The following is a 17,760-nucleotide window of genomic DNA, read 5'->3' as shown; positions in this document are numbered from 1 at the left end:
AACACATCCCTGACCCTCTGGTCCTGTTCATCCTTCAATTTACAATGCATTAAGATGTCATCAAAGTGGCAAATTGCTCCCTGTTCCTCTTCCAGGACGTGTCCATTAAAAAACTTCTTGGCACAGAGGAGGTCCTAAATGGTAGACTACTGCAACAAAGCTACTTGAATAGTGTAACAAATGTTCTCAGCAATTTTGACTCTTGGACTAAGAACTCACTGTTGTCTCTAGTTTTGTGAATAACATTCTTTTATGCCAGTTTTGCCAAGCTATCCTTAACAGGTGAAATAGGATGGAGTTCCTTCCTAGTTTCATTGTTTAATGGAGTGGGATCCACACACAAACTTAGTTCTCCATTCATCTTTGAAATAGTTACAAGCTTTGAGCCATATTGTGTTGGTTCTGTCATCAGTGATATGGCCCAACTTTTCCAATACAAGTGTCAAATAAATCTTTTGATTTTCCTTTTTTGTTAACTACTTCTGTTTTTTGTTGGTCTTCCTCCTTTCTTGCCTCATTCAATTGATTACAATCCCCTTTTGAAGCATGGTGGAGATGATGCCGCACAGCCTGTGGTTTTCCAGTGACTGAGATATTTATGGCAATGAGCCAGTTGTCAAAGAAAATTATTCAGGATCGCTCAGATGCCAGTATCTTGAAGAAGTGACAACCCTTTAATGTACAAATTCACAGTATTTGTCATTTGATTGTGCGAAATTATGTTGTAATGTCACTTTTATCTTTGCACACAGTCAGTATCCAGTTTGCAGCATGATAACTGAAATCCTGTGTGTCCACAGGGATTCAAAGTAGCTTGTGATGTGGTTATTTAGAATGATCCTTGCAGTACTTACTTCAGTGACTTTATTGCAACTTGTACGAGTTTGAGTGACTATGTATAAAGAAGTGCCATCGATACTTAGAGTGGTATGCCCATTGCTATATTGTCCTATGGTTAAGACTCCAAGTCCTCCAGTGGACCTGTGAGATTTTCCAAAACTCCAAAATTCATTGAAAGCAGATATGATTTTTGTGAACATGTTCGCTGCCTGGGAGTCAGCCTCTATGACACACTGTTGGATAGGAAATGCTATCCCAGTAGCAGGTAGATTTGGTGCATTTGGAGGTAGCAATTGCTGAGGGGATGGACAAAGTTCAGCTTGGAAGCTTGAGGTGATCACTCAGGGAGAAATTGGGAGGAGACGCAGAGTACAATGGAGTCAGTAATCATAGGAGAGAGGTCAGTGATGGGGGACGGCAATGTCAGGATGAGATTGGAGGGATGCTGGAGAGTTGGTTTATAATTTAGATTGTTGAGTTGGGAAAATATTACGGTGGCTCACTGGATAGCACTGCTGTCTCACAGTGCCAGGGACCAAGACTCAATTCCAGTCTTGGATGAATGTTTGTGTGGAGTTTGCATGTTCTTCCCATGTCTGTGTGGATTTCCCCCCATTGTCCAAAGTTGTGCAGCTTAGCTGGATTAGCCAATGGAAATGCAGGGTTAAAAGGATAGGCTCAGGAGGTAGATCTGGCTGGGATTCTGTTCAGAGGGTCAGTGTGGACTCGATGGCCTGAATGGCCTGCTTCCATGCTGAAGAGATTCTATGATTCTATTCCTGCTCCTCCTGATCCAGAAGCATTGTGTAATGAAGGCATTTAGCTGATTGTTCTGACACCTCTTGTTTCCCCTTACCTCATGAGTTTCCTGAGGCTCAGGAAGTCCAGGTGACAGTAAGAAAAACTGTTAAAATTAAGATTTGTAGAGGGTCTCTGGTGGCACAGTGATAGTGTCCCTACCCCTGGAGCTGGAGACCAAGGCTCAAGTTCCACCTGCTCCAGAGGGGTGTAATAACATCTTTGAGCAGGTCGATTAGAAAAATGTGAAATCTGAAAACAAACATTTGAAGGCAAGTAGAATATGGTTCATGTGGCAGTATGGCATATCACTACGTCCAAGACAGGAGATCCAAGTAACAACATCTCTAAATGTAACAACATCTCTAAATGTAACAACATCTCTAAATGTAACAACATCTCTAAATGAGTTGATTAGAAAATATCTGAAGACATGTAGCCTCCATGCAAGCTTTAATCAATCAATCATTGTCTGGGAGCATATTTACTCTCTATCTATTTCTAGTCACTGCTGAAGCTGGAAAAGTGCAGGTTTAAGGCTCCTCTTTCAGATTCTTAACTTTTTAATTTCCTGGCTGACACTAACTCGTGCATTTTGGTGGTTGTGGGAGTGGAGAAGAGAAAGTGTTAAAATTGCCTTCCTTGCTTCTGAGGCCAGTAGTGGGGAAATGGTTACGAAAGCATGAAACATTAGCTCAATCGAGGATTCTGTTTGCCTATAATTCAGGAATTATGTCACGTGTTTTCTTGCATCTGACTGACCCCGCCTCAGAAAATAGATTACTCAATATGTTCAATCTCGGAGATAGCTCCTTTCCAACCCACGAATAAAGCAAAGAGCTGTGCACGCTGGAAATCTAAAACAATAACAGAAATTGCTGGAGAAACTCAGCCGGTCTGGATTTCTGAGGAAGGATCACTAACTTCGAAATGTTGTATCTGTTTCACTCACCAGAGATGCAGCTGGACTGGCTGAGTTTGTCCAACAAAATGAATATGCCACTTAACACTCTTATGGATTAGATTAGATTAGATTTCCTACAGTGTGGAAACAGGCCCTTCGGCCCAATAAGTCCACACCGCCTAGGCCCATCCCCCATAATCCACACAACCCTGAACACTACAGGCAATTTAGCATGGCCAATCCAGCTAGCCCACACATCTTTGGACTGTGGGAGGAAACCGGATTCCTGATTCTGAATCAAGCCATTTTATATCCTCTATTTCCAATATTTTTATAACTAAAAAGTGAAAGGGTTGAAAAGACTATATTTCCTTCCTTCCCTGGTGTTGCTGGGATAGCATCCTGGGGATTGTGTCGTCACAGGAACAGTAACACATGACCATTGAGGATATAACAACATCGCTGCTTACCCCACAAACTAATCTACATTATATCGAACCTTATTACTCCCATTGGCTAGCACGACAAGTCAATGCTGGTGCAGGGGAAGTGTTAAGCAAGAAAATAGATTTAAAGATCTAATCTTATGAAACAATGGAGTAGGGATGAAGTGTCAAACTTCTCTCACTCTTGTTTCATTTGTTATGTTTCTTAAAGACTGGGAATACCATGGTGAGTAACACACTTCCTGACTCCTGAATGCTGATCCACCATATGCAAGGCACAAGCTAGGAGTGTGATGGAATACTCCCCATTTGCCTAGATGAGTGTAACACTCAGGACAAAGCAGCCACTTGTTTGTTATGAACGAGACCAGACTCCCTCAAAATGCTCTAAGAAAGTAGCCTAGATCCTAACTTTCCTTTAATTTAAAGGCAAATGTGAAGTGCTGCGTTCCAGATGCAATCCCATTAGTTAGCATTAAGCAAAACCCAATTTATTCAAACACTATAGTTAAAATACAACAAAAGAAAGAAAAACTTGGAATAACTTAACTGTTGGCAACTTTACAGAATAATAGATTATTTTACTACTAAACAGTAATTGCCCCAATTTGGTAACATCCCATAAACACACACTTGGCAAAAACCTAATTCAGAAAACAGCGTTGTCTCACATATGACTCCCATGGCAGCCCCAGGAGAAAAAAACATCCAGAGAAAACTCAGCGAGAAAGGGAGACTCTCTGCCTTCCAACCCTGCTGAGACCCAGCAATAACCACATCTGAATAAAACTAAAAAGCTTGGTTCTGTAGAACAAAACTTACGCATTCAGGCTGCTTCTATTACTCAGATTTAAAAAAAAAAATGCCAAGGCATCCCAGGCTATTTACCCTAATAGTTTTGGTAAACTACTTGACATCTCTGCCTTAAAATCTTTCTTCAAAAAAAGGACAAAATAACCTCTTAAAGCTACAGCCATTCACTTTCTCCACTGATGATACATAATGGTAGCAGTGCGTATCATCTATAAGATATATTGCAACAAATTCTCCAAGGCTTCTTGGATGGCATCTTCCAAATCCACAACCGCTACCATCATGAAAAACAAGGGCAGTAGAGACATTGAACACCATCAAAGCAAGTGTCCCTCCAAGACACACACCATCTTGGAGGGTGAAGACAGATGAGAAGTGACTTGATAGAGGTGTACCAGATGATGACAGGCATAGATAGAGTGGATAGTCAGAAACTTTTTCCCAGGGCAGAAATGACTGTTATGAGGGGACATACTTTTTAGGTGATTCGAGGAAGGTATAGGGGAGATGCTAGAGGTAGGTTCTTTACACAGAGAGTGGTAGGGTATGTGGAATGCGCTGCCGGCAGTGGTAGTGGAGTCAGATACTTTAGAGACTTTTAAGCGACTCTTGGATCGGCACTTGTAGGATAGTAAAATGTAGGGTATGAAGGGTAAATTGATCTCAGTAGGATAATAGGTCAGCACAACATTGTGGGCCGAAGGGCCTGTACTGTTCAATGTTCTATGTTCATCTTTACATGGAAGTATATTGTCATTCCTTTAGTGTCACTGGGTCAAAATTTGGCACTCACCATCTAACTACATTCTGGGTCTACCTATAGCACATGGATTTCAGAGGTTCAAGAAGACAGTTCACCACTAACTTCTCAAAGGACAACTAGGGATGAGTTATAAATCCCAGATTGAATAAAAAAATTTCCAAAACTGACGCAAAAGGGAACTCTGACGATGTTAAGGAGCCTTCCTTTGTTTTTAAGCATGGGGATATGGATTGTTTGACCCTGAGATTGCAGTGCAGCTTTGAGTTTCATGTTTTGTGAGGTTGAGGGGCCAGGTAGAAACATAAAAGAGAAGACAAGGAGCCGTCAAAGGGAACATTGATGGAATGAGCAATAATCACGAGCGTGTGGTTCAGGATGGTCAATGAAATAGTAATAATGGGATAGGGGATGTCATGAGCGAATATTTCAGTCGTGTTCCCACACACCTAATTCCCTGGTGGATGAGCCAGATAGTTTCCAGGAATGGGATGCAATAGGAAGTGATTAGGACAGACTTATCTGATATCAGTCCCATCATTTCCAGAGACTAGGGACTATTTCCATGTCATCGGCATTGTGCATGGCATTTTGCTTGAATGAATTGAACAGCATATGTTTGTTATCCCTCAGGCTAAATAAAGTCTTCCACCGTGAATTTATAGTGCCATAGGACACAGAAGGAGGCCATTCTGCCCAATGTAGCTATGTCAGCTCTTTATCCAACCCATTTTATGTCCCCAATCTCTCCCATTAACCCTGTATCTTTTTCTTTTTCAAGTATTCACCTACAGCCACACAGACTGCATGGAAGCAGATTCTGTGGTCCAACCAGTCCATGCCGACCATAATCCTAAACTAAACTAGTCCCACCTGCCTGCGCTTGGCCCATATCCCTCCAAACCTTTCCTTTTCATGAGCTTATCCAAATGTCTTTTAAACATCATAACTGTACCCATACTCACCACTTCCTTCAGAAATTCATTTCACGCACTGTGTAAAAAAAAATTGCCCCTTATGTCCTTTTTAAATCTTTCAAATCAGTTACTTGCAGCTGGAATCAAAGCTGGGTCCCGCTTGGATCACTCGCTGAGTAAAAATGTTGCCCCTCACATCCCAGATCCTTTTTAAATCTTTCACCTTAATAATATGACCCCTAGCCTTGAGATCCCCCACCCGAGGGAAAAGACTCCTGCCATTCACCTTATCTGTACCATTCATGATTTTATAAAACTCTACAAGGTCACGTCTCAACCTCTGGCACTCCGGTGAAGAAAGTTCCAGGCTACCCAGCCTCTCCTTATAAGTCAAACCTTCCATTCTCAGCAACATCCTCGTAAATCTTTTATGAAACCTTTTCAGCTTGATAATACCCTTCCTATATTGTCCCAAATACTTGTACCACTCACCCAAGTACCATTTTGCTATCGATTCATCCTTTCAGCCAGTCCATTCCAGATGTTAACAACTCACTGCGTTAAAAAAAACTTCCCATTTTCCCCCAGTCTCTTCTGTCATTTATATTCAATGTGTGTTCTCTGGTTACCTGCTCCCGTCCAGGAAACAGTTTCACTGAGTTATTGATCAAAAGCCTACATTAATTCAAAAGCTCTATTAGATCAATCTTTAACTTTTTCATGGATTCATGACCTGCCAATGCAGCTGGTGGAATTTAACTTCATTTAACTTGCGGGGAATGCCCTCTGGTCAGGTTAATGGAAACTCTTCATGGGAGCAATTAAGACATAATGGTAACAGAGAGGTCAAAAACCGCAGGTCCGTGGCCAAATATTAACTGATCTCTAAATCTGCCTGCTCGGTGTGAATGCAGCATAAGCCGTTTTTCAAAATGGCACTTGAGTAGCAATGCATCATGCAGGCTCCACGACCCAAGCACTTTTTTTATTCTTTTGATGCCTCTTTCTTAATATTTCCATTTAAATGACTTCAGCGGAAAATGTCTTCTCCTGACCGAGGCCCAGTGTCGAGGTGGTTTGCAAAGGCCTAGAAAGCTGGTAGGCCTAGCGCCTGGCTAAGCAGGTTCCCAGTGTGGCATTCTTGCCCAGGAGTGAAGGTCTTCTTCAGCGGCTTCCAGCTATTTCAGCAGCGCAGCATGAAGGTCTAGTCCGGGTGTGAGGTTCTAGTCCCAGTGTGAAGCTCCAGTCCCGATGTGATGGCCTAGTCCCGGTGTGATGGCCTAGTCCCGGTGTGAGGGTCTAGTCCCGGTGTGAGGGTCTAGTCCCAGTGTGATGGCCTAGTCCCTGTGTGAATGTCTAGTCCCGGTGTGAGGGTCTAGTCCCAGTGTGAGGGTCTAGTCCCGGTGTGAGGGTCTAGTCCCGGTGTGAGGGTCTAGTCCCAGTGTGAGGGTCTAGTCCCGGTGTGAGGGTCTAGTCCCGGTGTGAGGGTCTAGTCCCAGTGTGAGGGTCTAGTCCCGGTGTGAGGGTCTAGTCCCGGTGTGAGGGTCTAGTCCCAGTGTGAAAGTCTCGTCCCAGTGTGATGGCCTAGTCCCTGTGTGAATGTCTAGTCCCGGTGTGAGGGTCTAGTCCCGGTGTAATGGTCTAGTCCCAGTGTGAGGGTCTAGTCCCGGTGTGATGGTCTAGCCCCAGTGTGAATGCCTAGTCCCTGTGTGAATGTCTAGTTCCGGTGTGAGGGTCTAGTCCCGGTGTAATGGTCTAGTCCCAGTGTGAGGGTCTAGTCCCGGTGTGATGGTCTAGCCCCAGTGTGAATGCCTAGTCCCGGTGTGATGTTCTAGTCCCGGTGTGAATGTCTGATCCCGGTGTGAATGTCTCGTCCCGGTTTGAACGTCTAGTCCCGGTGTGATGGCCTAATCCCGGTGTGATGGTCTAGTCCCAGTGTGAATGTCTAGTCCTGGTGTGAGGGTCTCGTCCCGGTGTGAGGGTCCAGTCCCAGTGTGTGGGTCTAGTCCCGGTGTGAGGGTCTAGTCCCAGTGTGATGGTCTAGTCCCGGTGTGATGGCCTAGTCCCGGTGTGAGGGTCTAGTCCCAGTGTGAGGGTCTAGTCCCGGTGTGATGGTCTAGTCCTGGTGTGAATGTCTAGTCCTGGTGTGAGGGTCTAGTCCCAGTGTGAATGTCTAGCCCCGGCGTGAGGGTCTAGTCCCGGTGTGATGGTCTAGTCCTGGTGTGATGGTCTAGTCCTGGTGTGAATGTCTAGTCCTGGTGTGATGTTCTAGTCCTGGTGTGAATGTCTAGTCCCAGTGTGAGGATCTAGTCCTGGTGTGAATGTCTAGCCCCGGCGTGAGGGTCTAGTCCCGGTTGAGAGTCTAGTCCTGGTGTAATGGTCTAGTCCTAGTGTGAGGGTTTAGTCCCGGTTTGATAGTCGAGTCTCGGTGTTAGGGCCCAGTCCAGGCGTGAGGGCCTTGTCCCCGTCTGATGGTCTAGACGCGGTGTGAGGGTGTACTCCTGGTGTGAAGGTCTAGCCCCAGTGTGAGGATCTGGCACCGGTCTAAAAGTCTATTCCTTGTCTGATAGTCTAGTCGCGGTGTGAGGGTCAAGTCCCGGTTTGAGGCTCTTGTCACGGTGTGATGGTCTAGTTCCGTATGAAGGTCTAGTCCCAGTGTGAGGGTTTAGTTCCGTGTGCCGGCCTCCTCCCAGTGTGTGGGTAGAGTCTCGGTGTTGTGGTCTAGTCCTGGTGTGAGGGGGTAATCCCGGTGTGTTGGTCTAGTCCTGGTGTGATGGCCTAGTACTGGTGTGCGAGTCGAGTCCCAATGTGAGGGTCTAGTGTCAGTGTTGTGGTCTTGTCCCAGTGTGAGGGTCTAGTCCCAATGTGATGGTGGAGCCCTGGTGTGAGGGGTCCAGTCCCAGTCTGATGATCTATTCCTGGTCTGACGGCCTCGTCGCGGTGTGAGGTTCTAATCCCGGTATAAGGCTCTGGTGACGGTTAGATGCTCTAGTTCTGGTGTGAGGGCCTTGCCTCAGTGTGATGGCTTAGTCCCGGTGTCATGGTCTAATCCCGTTGTGAGGGTCTAGTCCCAGCTTGAGGGTCTAGTCCCAGGATAGTGGTCTAGTCCCGGTGTGGGTGTCTAGTCCCGGTGTGATGATCTAGTTCCGGTGTTATAGAACATAGAACTTTACAGAGCAGTACAGGCCCTTTGGCCCTCGATGTTGCACTGACCTGTGAAACCAATCTGAAGCCCGTCTAACCTACACTATTGCATTATTATCCATATGTTTCTCCAATTACCATTTAAATGCCCTTACAGTTAACAAGTCTACTACTGTTGCAGGTAGTGCCTTCCATGCCCTTATTACTCCCTGATTAAAGAACCTACCTCTGACATCTGTCCTATATCTATCACCCCTCAGTTTAAAGCTATGTCCCCTCGTGTTAGACATCACCATGTGAGGAAAAAGGCTCTCACTGTCCACCCTATCTAGTCCTCTGATCATCTTGTATGTCTCTATTAAGCCGCCTCTTAACCTTCTTCTCTCTAATGAAAACAGCCTCAAGTCCTTCAGCCTTTCCTATAAGACCTTCCTTCCATACCAGGCAACATCCTGGTAAATCTCCTCTGCTCCCTTTCCAATGCTTCCACATCCTCCCTACAATGAAGCGACCAGAACTGCACGCAATATTCCAAGTATGGCTGCACCAGAGTTTTGTACAACTGCAACATGACCTCATGGCTCCGAAACTCAATCCCTCTACCAATAAAACCTAACGCTCTGTACACCTCCTTAACAACCCTATAAACCTGGGTGGCAATTTTCAGGGATCTATGCACATGGACACCAAAATCGCTCTCTGATCATCCGCACTACCAAGAATCTTACCATTAGCCCAGAACTCTGTATTCCTGTTACTCCTTCCAAAGTGAATCACCTCACACTTTTCCGCATTAAACTCCATTTGCCACCTCTCAGCCCAGCCCTGCAGCTTATCTATGTCCCTCTGTAACCTGCAACATCCCTCTGCACTATCCACAACTCCACCGACTTTAGTGTTATTTGCAAATTTACTAGCCCGTCCCTCTACACCCTCATCCAGGTCATGTACTAAAATGACAAACAGCAGTGGACCCAAAGCAGATTCTTGCGGTACACCACTAATAACTGAACTCCAGTATGAACATTTCCCATCAACCACCACCCGCTGTCTTCTTACATCTAGCCAATTTCTGATCCAAACCGCTAAATCACCCTCAATCCCATGCCTCTGTATTTTCTGTAATTGCCTACCGTGGGGAACATATCAAACACTCTATTGAAATCCATATATACCACATCAACCACTTTACTCTCATCCACCTGTTTGGTAACCTTCTCAAAGAACTCAATAATGTTTGTGAGGCACAACCTACCCTTCGCAAAACCATGTTGCCTATCCCTAATCTAATTATTCCTTTCTAGATGATTATAAATCCTATCTTTTGTAATCCTTTCCACCTTTACCCACAACCGAAGTAAGGTTCACTTGTCTACAATTGCCAGGGTGGTCCCTATTCCCCTTCCTGATCAAGGGAACAACATTTGCTACCCTCCAGTCTTCCTGCACTACTCCTGTAGACAAAGACAACATAAAGATCAAAGCCAAAGGCTCGGCAATCTCATCCCTAGCTTCCCAGCGAATCCTAGGATAAATCCCACCCGGCCTAGGAGACTTCTCTATTTTCACACTTTCCAGAATAGCTAACACCTCCTCCTTATGGGCTTCAATCATGTCTAGTCTAATAGCCTGTGTCACAGTATGCTCCTCGACAACATTGTCTTTTTCCTGTGTGAATACTGATGAAAGATATTCATTTAGCGCCTCTCCTATCTCTTTGGACTCCACGCACAACTTCCCACTGCTGTCCTTGACTGGCCCTCATCTTACTCTAGTCATTCTTTTATTCCTGACATACAGATAGAAAGCTTTAGGGTTTTCCTTGATCCCACCTGCCAAAGACTTTTCATGTCCCCTCCTGGCTCTTCTTAGATCTCTCTTTAGGTCCTTCGTGGCTAACTTGTAACTCTCAAGCGCCCTAAATGAGCCTTCACATCTCATCTTACATAAACCTATTTCTTCCCCTTTACAAGAGATTTAACTTCTTTAGTAAACCACAGTTCCCTCGCTCGACCACTTCCTCCCTGCCTGACAGGTACATACTTATCAAGGACACGCAGTGGCTGTTCCTTGAATAAGCTCCCCATTTCAATTGTGCCCAGCCCCTGCAGTTTTCTTCCCCATCCAGTGCATCCTAAATCTTGCCTAACCACCTCATAATTGCCTTCCTCCCTGCGGTATACACCTATCCCTTTCCAACACTAATGTAAACGTAACCAAATTGTGGTGACTATCACCAAAGTGCTCACCTGCCTCCAATTCTAACACCTGGCCTGGTTCATTACCCAGTACCAAATCTAATGTGGCTTCGCCTCTAGTTGGGCTATCTACATGCTGTATCAGGAAACCCTCCTGCACACATTAGACAAAAACTGACCCATGTAAATTACTCAAACCATAGCATTTCCAGTCAATATTTGGAAAGTTAAAGACCACATAACAACTAAACTGTTACTTTCGCTCCTATCCAGAATCATCTTTGCAATCCTTTCCTCTACATCTCAGGAACTTTCCGGAGGCCTATAGAAAATTCCCAAAAGGGTGACCTCTCCTTTCCTGTTTCTAACCTCAGCCCAAACTACCTCAATAGACCAGTCATCATCAAACATCCTTTCTGCCATTGTAATACTGTCCTTGTCTAACAATGCCACACCTCCCCCTCTTTTACCACCTTCCCTGGTCTTACCGAAACATCTTAATACTGGAACCTGCAACAACCATTCCTGTCCCTGCTCTGTCTATGTCTCCGAAATGGCCACAACATTGAAGTCCCAGGTACCAACCCATGCTGCAAGTTCACCCACCTTATTCCGATGCTCCTGGCGTTGAAGTAGACGCACTTCAAACCAACTCCCTGCCTGCCGGTACACTCCTACGACCTTGAAACCTTATTCGTGACCTCACTACTCTCAACCTCCTGTTCACTGGAGCTACAAACCTGGTTCCCATCCCCTTGCTGAATTAGTTTAAACCCTCCTGAAGAGCATTAGCAAATTTCCACCCCCCCCCCAGGATATTGGTACCCCTCTGGTTCAGGTGTAGACCATCCTGTTTGTAGAGGTCCCACCTACCCCAGAATGAGTCCCGATTATCCAGGTATCTGAATCCACCCCTCCCACATCATCCCTGTAGCCACATGTTCAACTCCTCTCTCTTCTTATGCCTCACCTCGCGAGCACGTGGCATGGGTAACAAACCCTCGCTCTGATGGTCCCGTCCCAGCGTGAGGATCTATCCCAGGTCTGATGGTCTAGTTCTGGTGTGATGGCCTAGTCCCGGTGTGAGGGTCTCGTCCCAGTGTGAAGTTCTTGTCCCGGTGCGAGGGCTAGTCTCGGTGTGATGGTCTTGTCCCATTGTTTTGGTCTAGTCCATTTTTGAGAGTCATTTCCCGGTGTGAGGGCCTTGTCCCGGTGTGAGGGCCTCGAACTGGTGTGATGGTCTTGTCCCAGTGCCATGATCTCGTACCTTTGTAACGGTCTAGACCCGGCTTGAGGTCTACTCCCGGAGTGAGGATCTAGTCCCTGTGTGATGTTCTAGTCCCTGTGTGATGTTCTAGTCCCTGTGTGATGTTCTAGTCCCTGTGTGATGTTCTAGTCCCGGTGTGATGTTCTAGTCCCGGTGTGATGTTCTAGTCCCGGTGTGACGGTATAGTCCCTGTGTGATGTTCTAGTCCCTGTGTGATGTTCTAGTCCCGGTGTGATGTTCTAGTCCCGGTGTGACGGTATAGTCCCTGTGTAATTGTGTATTTCTGGTGTGATGGTCTAGTCTCGCTCTCATGGTCTAATCCTGTTGTGAGTGTGTACTCGCGGTGTGAGGGTCTAGTCCTGGTATGTGGGTCTAGTCCTGGTGTGAGGATCTATTTCAGGTCTGATGGTCTAGTTTCAGTATGAAGGTCTAGTCCTGGTGATATGGTCTAGTCCTGGTGTAAGGGTCTAATCACACTCTGATGGTCTTGCCCCGGTGTGATAGTCCAGTCCCACTGTAAGGGTCTCGACCTGTAGTGATGATCTAATCCTAGTGTGAGGGTCTGGTCCCAGTGTAATGTTCTAATTCCAGTCTTATAGTCTAGTCCCTTTCTGTTGGTCTCATCCTAGTGTGATGGTCTAGTACCTTTGTGAGGGCATAGTCTTAGACTGATGGCCTAGTCCCAGTGTGAGGGTCTAGTCCCGGTGTGATGTTCTAGTCCCAGTCTTATGGTCTAGTCCCTTTCTGTTGGTCTCGTCCTAGTGTGATGGTCTAGTACCTTTGTGAGGGCCTAGTCCTAGACTGATGGCCTAGTCCCAGTGTGAGGGTCTAGTCCCAGAGTGAGGGTCTAGTCCCGGTGTGATGTTCTAGTCCCGGTCTTATGGTCTAGTCCCTTTCTGTTGGTCTCATCCTAGTGTGATGGTCTAGTACCGGTGCGAGGGCCTATTCCCGGTGTGAGGGTCCAGTCCCGGTGTGATGGTCTAGCTCTGGTATGAAGGCCCAGTCCCGGTCTAATGGCCTATTCCTGGTCTGATGGCCTAGTCACAGTGTGAGGGTCTGGTCCTGGTGTGAGGCTGTTATCACGGTGGCAGTGTGGCCTTGGCCCTGTGTGGCACTGTGGTCTTGGCCCTGTGTGGCAAGGTTGGTTTTGGCCAGGCCCTGCATAACGGTTTTAGCCCTGCTTTCCAGCGCGCCTCGAACCTAGGACCCATGAATTGAACTTTGATGTACTTTTACGTTTCGGTCATCTCATCTATGCCTTCTATTGTTAAAGTAGTATGGTGACTTTTAAAACTTCTCACTTTTTTGTAAATATTCACATGACAATTAATTACTTACTATTCTGTTCTATCGGGCACCTTCAGTGCCGCTGTTCCTGATCGAGGACAAGTTTATTGCAGGTCATTCTGGAAGCTAATAGAGGCAGAATGCACTGTTTTTCAGGCAAAACCAGTGGCTCTTTGGAGCTGGATTTTGTGGTCTTAAACCTTTGAAGTTTAATAAATGATATGCCACAGTGTGATTACTTATGATTGCCAACCAATCTCACATTTACAATGACTTCTTTAATTAGATTAATCGCTTGTAACCATTTATGGAAGTTAGGTGTTTGTTATTTTGTTATCTAGGAGTGTTGGATAGTGTGCACTGGAAACATCAAAGCAGTTTTGAAATGCGCAATACTTGTCCATGTAACTGACTTGGTCTATGTGTATTAGAATGGAGGTGACAAGGGATGCTAATTTCATCTTTGGAATTAAGACTGCCTACTAATTATTGTAAAGGAAAACTTAGCATTTTCTGGCCAAAACCTCCCTTCCTGGCATCTTTCAGCATCATGCTGATAATCAAGTCTGATAATGCTGTCATAATGCCTTCACCAATATTCCTCTGACATGAAACTAACTATAAAACCCAATTGGTCACAACTGCAGCAAGTACATTATTTGTGGACGGTATGAACTCAAGGAAACCAACAGAAATGCTTCAAAAAGGTAAATTGCACAAAATGTTTTGTGTGTCTGGAAGGAAAATTATGTTGGATTGTATTTAAGATTGAAAGGTATCTTTGTGCTGGCATTTTATAACGGAGTAGCGCAGAATGTGAATATTGCTGAAAAGAGAGACTTGTTGCCATAGCTTTCCACCTTACACTTCTCACGACAAAAGCAAGATGCCAAATTAGAAATGATCACAGTAATTTATACCAATATACGTTATGTGTAAATTGTTGTGACTGTTTGAAATTTGGCATTCTTTCAATTGTTCTGATAACTATAAGAAGGAAATATTTGGCACCCGTTTCTCAGCAATATTTTATAGCAATGCAGGAACTGAAAGTTTCCCAAGAATTATTACAAATAATGCTAATTTTAAGCAATAAATATTTTATAACTCATGTTAAGGCTTTTTAACGAATGTGACTTGTTATTTACAGCTTAGAAAAATTTGGGAATTTTCTGTTGACTCCTCAGGTGAACTGGTCAGTGACAGAAAAGTACATGCTTTGACAAGTGATAGAGTGGAATCAAAAGTGACTGTCTTCACACATGATATCCAGATTAGTGATATGGATATTGACATGCCAATTCATGTCATTAGTCACTGTCTCAGTGTAATGGATACCGCATGGTCAGTCAGCAGTATGTGTGTAACATGTATCATAAGTAAGTATAGAACCCTGACTAAATCTTTAAGTCTCTGATATTGCAGCCTTGCAAATATAACATATAACATAGAACATAGAACAGTACAGCACAGTACAGACCTTCCAACCCACGATGTTGTGCCGACCAATTATCCTACTCTAAGATCAATCTACCCTGCGTACCCTACATTTTACTATCCTCCATGTCCCTATCGAAGAGTTGCTTGAATGTCCTTGATGTATCTGACTTTACTACCACCACGAGCAACACATTCCACACGCCCACCACTCTCTGTGTGAAGAACCTACCTCTGACATTTCCCCTATACCTTCCTCCAATCACCTTAAAATTATGCCCCCTCGTAATAGTCATTTCCACCCTGGGAAAATGTTTTTGGCTATCCACTCCATCTATGCCTCTCATCATCTTGTGCACCTCTTTCAAGTCACCTCTCATTCTTCTTCGCTCCAATGAAAAAAGCCCTAGCTCCCTCAACCTTTCCTCATAAGACCTGCCCTCCAGTCCTGGTAAATCTCCTCTGCACCCTCTCTAAAGCTTCCACATCCTTCCCATAATGAGGCAACCAGAACTGATCATAATATCCCAAGTGTGGTCTAACCAAGGTTTTATAGAGCTGCAGCATAAGCTCGCAGCTGTTAAATTCAATTCCCCTGCCAATGAAAATCAACACTCCCGATGCTTTCTTAACAGTCCTCTCAACTTGGGTAGCAACTTTGAGGGATCTATGGACGTGGACCCCAAGATCCCTCTGTTCCTCCACACTGCAAACAATACTGCCATTATCCTGTATTATGCATTCAAATTCAATCTTCCAAAATGAATCACTTCACACTTTTCCAGGTTGAATTCCATCTGCCACTTCTTTGCCTAGTTCTGCATCCTGTCAATGTCCCATTACAACCTACGACAGCCCTCCACACTATCCACAACTCCACCAACCTTTCCCATCATCAGCAAACTTACTAACCCACCCTTCCACTTCCTTATCCAAGTCATTTATAAAGATCACAAAGAGCAGAGGTCCCAGAACTGATCCCTGCGGAAGACCACTGGTCACCGAGCTCCAGGCTGAATACTTTCCATCTACTACCACCCTCTGTGTTCTATCAGACGGCCATTTCTGTGTCCAGAATTTCCCTGGATCCCATGCCTCCTTACTTTCTGAATGAGCCTACCATGGGGAATCCTATCGAATGCCTTGCTAAAATCCATATACACCACACCCACTGCTCTACCTTCATCGTTGTGTTTTGTCACATCCTCAAAGAATACAATGATGTTTGTGAGGCATGAACTACCCCTCACAAAGCCATGCTGACTATTTCTAATCAAACTGTGCTTTGCCAAATAATCATAAATACTATCTTTCAGAATCCTCTCCAATAATTTGCCCACCACAGAAGTAAGCCTGACTGGTCTATAATTCCCAGGGTTATCCCTATTCCTTTTTTTGAACAATGAAATAACATTTACCACCCTCCAATCATCTGGCACTGTCTCAGTGAACAGTAAGGGCAAAAAGATCATTGCCAAAGGGGCAGAAATCTCTTCCCTTGCTTCCTGTAGGAACCTTGGGTGTATCCCATGTGGCCCAGGGGACTTATCTATTCTTACATTTTTCAAAATTTCTAGCACATCCTTCTCCCAAACATCAACCTGTTTGAGCATATCAGCCTGTTTCATGCTGTCCTCACAAATGTCAAGGCCCCTCTCACTGGTGAATACTGAAGCAAAGTATTCATTAAATACCTCCCCTACCTCCTCCGACTCCACGTAAAAGTTCCCTCTGCTATCTCTGATTGGCCCTACCCTCACTCTGGCTATTCTCTTGTTCCTGAGATATGTATAGAATGCCTTGGGGTTTTCCTAAATCCTACCTGCCAAAGCTTTCTCATGCCCACTTCTAGCTCTCCTAAATCCATTCTTCAGTTCCTCCTTGGATACCTTGTAGCCCTCTAGAGCCCTGTCGATCCTTGCTTCCTCAACCTTAAGTAAGCTTCCTTCTTCCTCCTGACTAGATGTTCCACATGTCTTGCCATCAAACGTTTCTTCACCTTACCATCCCTTCCTTGCCTCAGTGGGACAGACCTAACCAGAACTAGTAGCAAGTGCTCCCGAAACAACCTCCACATTTCTATCGTGCATTTCCCTGAGAACATCTGTTTCCAGTTTATGCTCCACAGTCTTGCCTGACAGCATGATAATTCCTCCTCCCCCAATTAAACACTTTTCCATACCATCTGCTCTTATCCCTCTCCATGACTATAATAAGGTCAAAGAGTTATGAGCACTAACGAAATGCTCTCCCATCGAGAGATTTGACACCTGGCTTAGTTTGTTGCCAGGCACTAAATCCAATATGGCCTCCCCTCTAGTCGGCCTATCTACACATTGAGTCAGAAATCCTTCCTGGACACACTGATAAAATCTTCGCCATCCAAATAGTCAGTGTTCTGATTAATCCTTTGATGTCTGGCTAACAATGGAGCCAACTATTTGTGGTATGTGTTACAAGAGCTAAAATGTTATAGCAAACCAAAAGTAGCATCAAACTGTCATAGTGTGACATCTCAAATTTCAGGAAATTTGTCAGGTTAGCCACAGATACAGACCTAAAAGGTAAGACCTAAACAATGGGATGAACTGAGTGAGTAGTTGGCCTGGAGAATTATTTAAGAGCAGTCAGTAGCACAGATGTTCATATTGTTGATGGCTTGAAGCCTTCCCTCCAGTGATAGTTTGCATCCTGTTTCCTTCTTTATGTCCAGGGCAGACCTAGCTTTTTTGTGAGTGCTGTGTTACATTCTACTAAACTGTAACTGGATTCTTATTTCTGGGATGTAACGCTGATGTATATTGAATTATAAGGCTCCTGCCTCACTCCAGAGTGAAAAGCGACCACGTACGTCAAGGTTACCTTGTAAATTATAGTGTTTGGGCTTCAGGCTGGTAATTTAAGAAAAAAAGTTGGTCACAATTGCTTGCCCTGTATTATCAAATAAAA

General features: G+C 44.8%; 1 protein-coding gene and 1 long non-coding RNA gene across 5 annotated transcripts in view; one reads left to right on the top strand and one right to left on the bottom strand.

Moving 5' to 3' along the window:
- The window catches only part of LOC125460441 (uncharacterized), a 79,880-nt gene extending 73,778 nt beyond the window's left edge, over positions 1-6,102 (bottom strand). For all 4 annotated transcript variants that reach the window (XR_007249258.2, XR_009446443.1, XM_059649636.1 and 1 more), the window contains exon 1: positions 5,971-6,102. Coding sequence is in view for 1 of the 4 variants with exons in the window: in XM_059649635.1 (XP_059505618.1) it covers positions 5,971-5,981 (11 nt within the window). In the remaining 3 variants the exon portion in view is untranslated. The remainder of the gene's footprint in view (positions 1-5,970) is intronic.
- Positions 1-17,760, top strand: part of LOC125460440 (uncharacterized) — a 209,527-nt gene that overhangs the window by 85,507 nt on the left and 106,260 nt on the right. The window lies entirely within an intron of this gene.

The sequence above is a fragment of the Stegostoma tigrinum genome, chromosome 11, assembly GCF_030684315.1.
Source record: "Stegostoma tigrinum isolate sSteTig4 chromosome 11, sSteTig4.hap1, whole genome shotgun sequence".
Classification (NCBI taxonomy): Eukaryota; Metazoa; Chordata; class Chondrichthyes; order Orectolobiformes; family Stegostomatidae; genus Stegostoma; species Stegostoma tigrinum.
Note: the sequence above shows the minus strand (reverse complement) of the source record. Positions and strands in the feature narration are given on the sequence as shown.